Source organism: Mandrillus leucophaeus, unplaced genomic scaffold (genome assembly GCF_000951045.1).
Source record: "Mandrillus leucophaeus isolate KB7577 unplaced genomic scaffold, Mleu.le_1.0 Scaffold128, whole genome shotgun sequence".
NCBI classification, from domain to species: domain Eukaryota; kingdom Metazoa; phylum Chordata; class Mammalia; order Primates; family Cercopithecidae; genus Mandrillus; species Mandrillus leucophaeus.
Window position 1 is genome coordinate 4,921,572 of NW_012101209.1, and position 3,324 is coordinate 4,924,895.

The 3,324-nt window shown below is 35.5% G+C and overlaps 1 protein-coding gene across 2 annotated transcripts in view; it reads left to right on the forward strand.

The window, feature by feature from the left end:
• Positions 1-3,324, forward strand: part of JAZF1 (JAZF zinc finger 1) — a 271,472-nt gene that overhangs the window by 97,977 nt on the left and 170,171 nt on the right. Inside the window, exons 1-2 of one of the 2 annotated variants that reach the window (XM_011972250.1) lie at positions 1,233-1,315; positions 1,504-1,576. The exons of the other annotated variant lie outside the window; for it this stretch is intronic. Of the exons in view, the coding sequence (XP_011827640.1) occupies positions 1,273-1,315; positions 1,504-1,576 (116 nt within the window). The 5' untranslated portion in view covers positions 1,233-1,272. Of the gene's footprint in view, positions 1-1,232; positions 1,316-1,503; positions 1,577-3,324 lie in introns of those variants that run through there. 2 annotated transcript variants of the gene reach the window in all.

Genomic DNA, 3,324 nt, shown 5'->3' on the forward strand with positions numbered 1-3,324 from the left:
TACAGCAAATTTAAATGAGTGTGAATAAGAGTTGCATGTGAAAACTGCGTTTCCCCTTGAAGAGTGGTTTTCTTGTATTTAGAGAACCACTCCTTTTATCACTAGGCCAGAGATGGAGGATAGCCTCAGTTGCATATGTACTCATTGTAGGAGGGAGGAAGCGCAGAGCTACTGATCTGTTCTCATTTGCACTGCCAAAACCTTCAGACCCAACTCGATGGAGCCATTCAGAGAATCTTTGTCTCTTGTGTCAGAATTTGGCTTTCAAGGACCTGCAGTGGCAAAGACCCAGGAAGCAGGATTTCTGAATAGTGTCTCCCTGAAATTCTTGGCATAGAAAAAATCATAAAGTGAACATGAGATTCTTAACTTTAACACCACGAATAAAACCGGTACTACTGTCCAGATTTAGTCTGGGAGTTAAAAGCATTGTAAATTGATTTTTATGCTGTCATTGTTGCCACCCGTGTTCTCTGCCACTGTATCTCCTTCCCTCCCCCCATCACCTGTTCATGCACTTTGGAGTTAGTGGACATAGCTTACATCTACCATGTGCAGTAAACACTTCCTGTGCAAAGGTGCTGGAAACAACATCTGTCATTACATCAAAGAAGGGGTTACTGCCAAGTGCAGCTGTAAGGTTTCTAATAATGAGATAGTTTTAAGTGAGGTTATAATGAAAATAAATCTATGTGAAGTCTATGAACCTTTTTCTAAGAAAACAAAATTGTGTGCTTGTTTTCTTCCTATTTCCTTATTACATAAACATTGTTTATGCATATATTTATACAGTCATTTCTCTATGTGAGAAGTTTGAGAATACATTTCTGGTTGTGAAAAGTATCTTCTTGGTGCTGTGCTGGAGAAGCACCATTATAAAGCGTTGCTATGGTGTTGAATTCTGTCTCTTTGAGGGGAAAAGTCCTCTGGTGAATGTAGTGTTTGTTGACTCTGAACCAGTGTGAGAATTTCTGATTGAGAGTCTAGAAAAGTTATAATAAACTCATACATTTTAAAAAGAGAAGAACTGCCCTCCAGAATATGAATCCAAATGCAGAAAAGTGTTTCATGAACAAGAACAATACTCAGTAGATTTTCAAATTGATGGAGCTTTCCAATGGAAACTAATTTGTTCCAGCATTGAAGTGAGCATAATTAACAGAGACTTTCTTTCTTAGGCCGATTAACCACCAGAAACCATGCCAACATTGTAACTGTAAGCAGTGAAAACCAATATTTATGAGGGGGATTGTGCAAGAGTTTCTGTGACAGATGGACATTTTATCACTGTTGGTGTTTGGAATTCCCTTGAAAAGTAATGCAATATCTTGTTATTTATGAATGAATGAACAAATGATTGTGCTTTGCCGACTGAGTTTGCTTTAAAAAGTGGTGTACTAAATTAATCTTTTTCTCTGCTTAGCCTCTGTTACTTTGTGTTAGGTAGCCTCATATATTCTAATGCAAAAATCTAAAAAAATCATAATTTTATTTTTATTACAGATACAGATCCACGGGTTTTAGAAAAACAAGAATTACAGCAGCCAACCTACGTTGCCCTGAGTTACATTAATAGGTAAGCCATTTTCAGAATTTATACCAACCTCATATCTGCCGCTTATTGACTTTTTAAACACGTCTTTTTTAACAGAGTAGAAAAATGTTTTCAGTCTTAAAATATTTGCATGAAACTATTTAAAAGCAACCTGTGTATGGAATGCTCTTGTTTCTTTGTTAGGGAGAAGTCAAATTGTAATGCTCTGTGCATATGCTGCAAACATGACTGATTTATAAGCTCATTTTGGAAGTATTTTATATGCATAGTTAGAATATGCTCTTTTGATTTCATAGGACGATTTGGGAGATTAATGGATTCATGTTCGAGTGAACCTTTTAAATCCTGAGGTGAAGAAGTACTTTATGAATTCAAAACATTGTTGTAATATCAGAATATAATAAAGTGAAATAATTTAGTATCAGAAAGTTATTTAGTAGCAGCTCATCTTTTAGTAAAAACATTCTCAACAACTGACCCCATCTGTAAAGTAACATAGTTTTTACTTAAACTGAACGTGTGAGCCCAACTTTAGAGCACCATTTCAAACTTGATATATCAGGTCTAAAAGAGGACTTAGTGTTTCAGCCAACTCAAATAATTAAGGAGACAGTAATATTTGGAGAGAAACTGAAATCAGCTTAGGTTAAGAAAACATACAGTCCCAAAGCAAAAAAGACAAAGTAAAAGCAAAACTGGTTTTTAATGAGAATGAGAAACTCTCTGCTCATAATTCAGGAAATGAATTTCTATTGATAGGTCTTTTAATAGTTGGTGAGGAGTGTTTTTAGTCTCTTGGTACCAGAGCTGAGGTTCGGGGTCTGAAGTGGAAAGCTGGGAATGAATTATCTGTACTGTTTCATTTGAGTGCCTTTTTAGAAAACTTATTTGATTCTTGCCCAGATGGTGCTGTGAATTAGAGATACCTGTTGTTCAGTTTCAGGCTCTTCTATGAAACATGTTTTTAAAAGGATTTATGGACAGAAATATCTATTTGCATACCTCCCTTGGATTTCTTGCTTATCAGCCTTCCCAAGAAGTGAGATGGAATATCTGCAGTTTTTAATTACCCATAATATTTGACATGTGTTAAATAGAACACCTTCAAAATTACATCAAATGAAAATAAAGACATACAGTTTTCTGGGTTTCTTACAAAGTCGGTATTGTTTTCTGTAATTAGCAAGGGTTTTAAAATTTTTTAATTATATATTAAAGTTATATGAATATAACCAATAATATTAGCCTCCTAATATTGGAGAATATGATGAACAGGCATATAGATTAATTATGGTACTGAGTAGGACTTGTAATACTGTGACTGTCACTTTGGGTAAAATATGTCACCTATGTGTATGGAAATTTGTGTAATACTAAGCCACATTCTAATAAGAATCTATGAAATTTTCACCTTCATTGTTTGTGTTTATATTGTCAGCCATGTTGGACAGCAGGTAGCTACTAATTATATAGGAGTTTTTATTTTATTTTATTTTTTATTTTTTATTATACTTTAAGTTCTAGGGTACATGTGCACAATGTGCAGGTTTGTTACATATGTCTACGTGTGCCATGTTGGCGTGCTGCACCCATTAACTCGTCATTTACATTAGGTATATCTCCTAATGCTATACCTCCCCTCTCCCCTCTCCCCTCACCCCATGAAAGGCCCCAGTGTGTGACGTTCCCCACCCTGTGTCCAAGTGTTCTCATTGTTCAATTCCCACCTATGAGTGGGAACATGGAGTGTTTGGTTTTTCTGTCCTTGA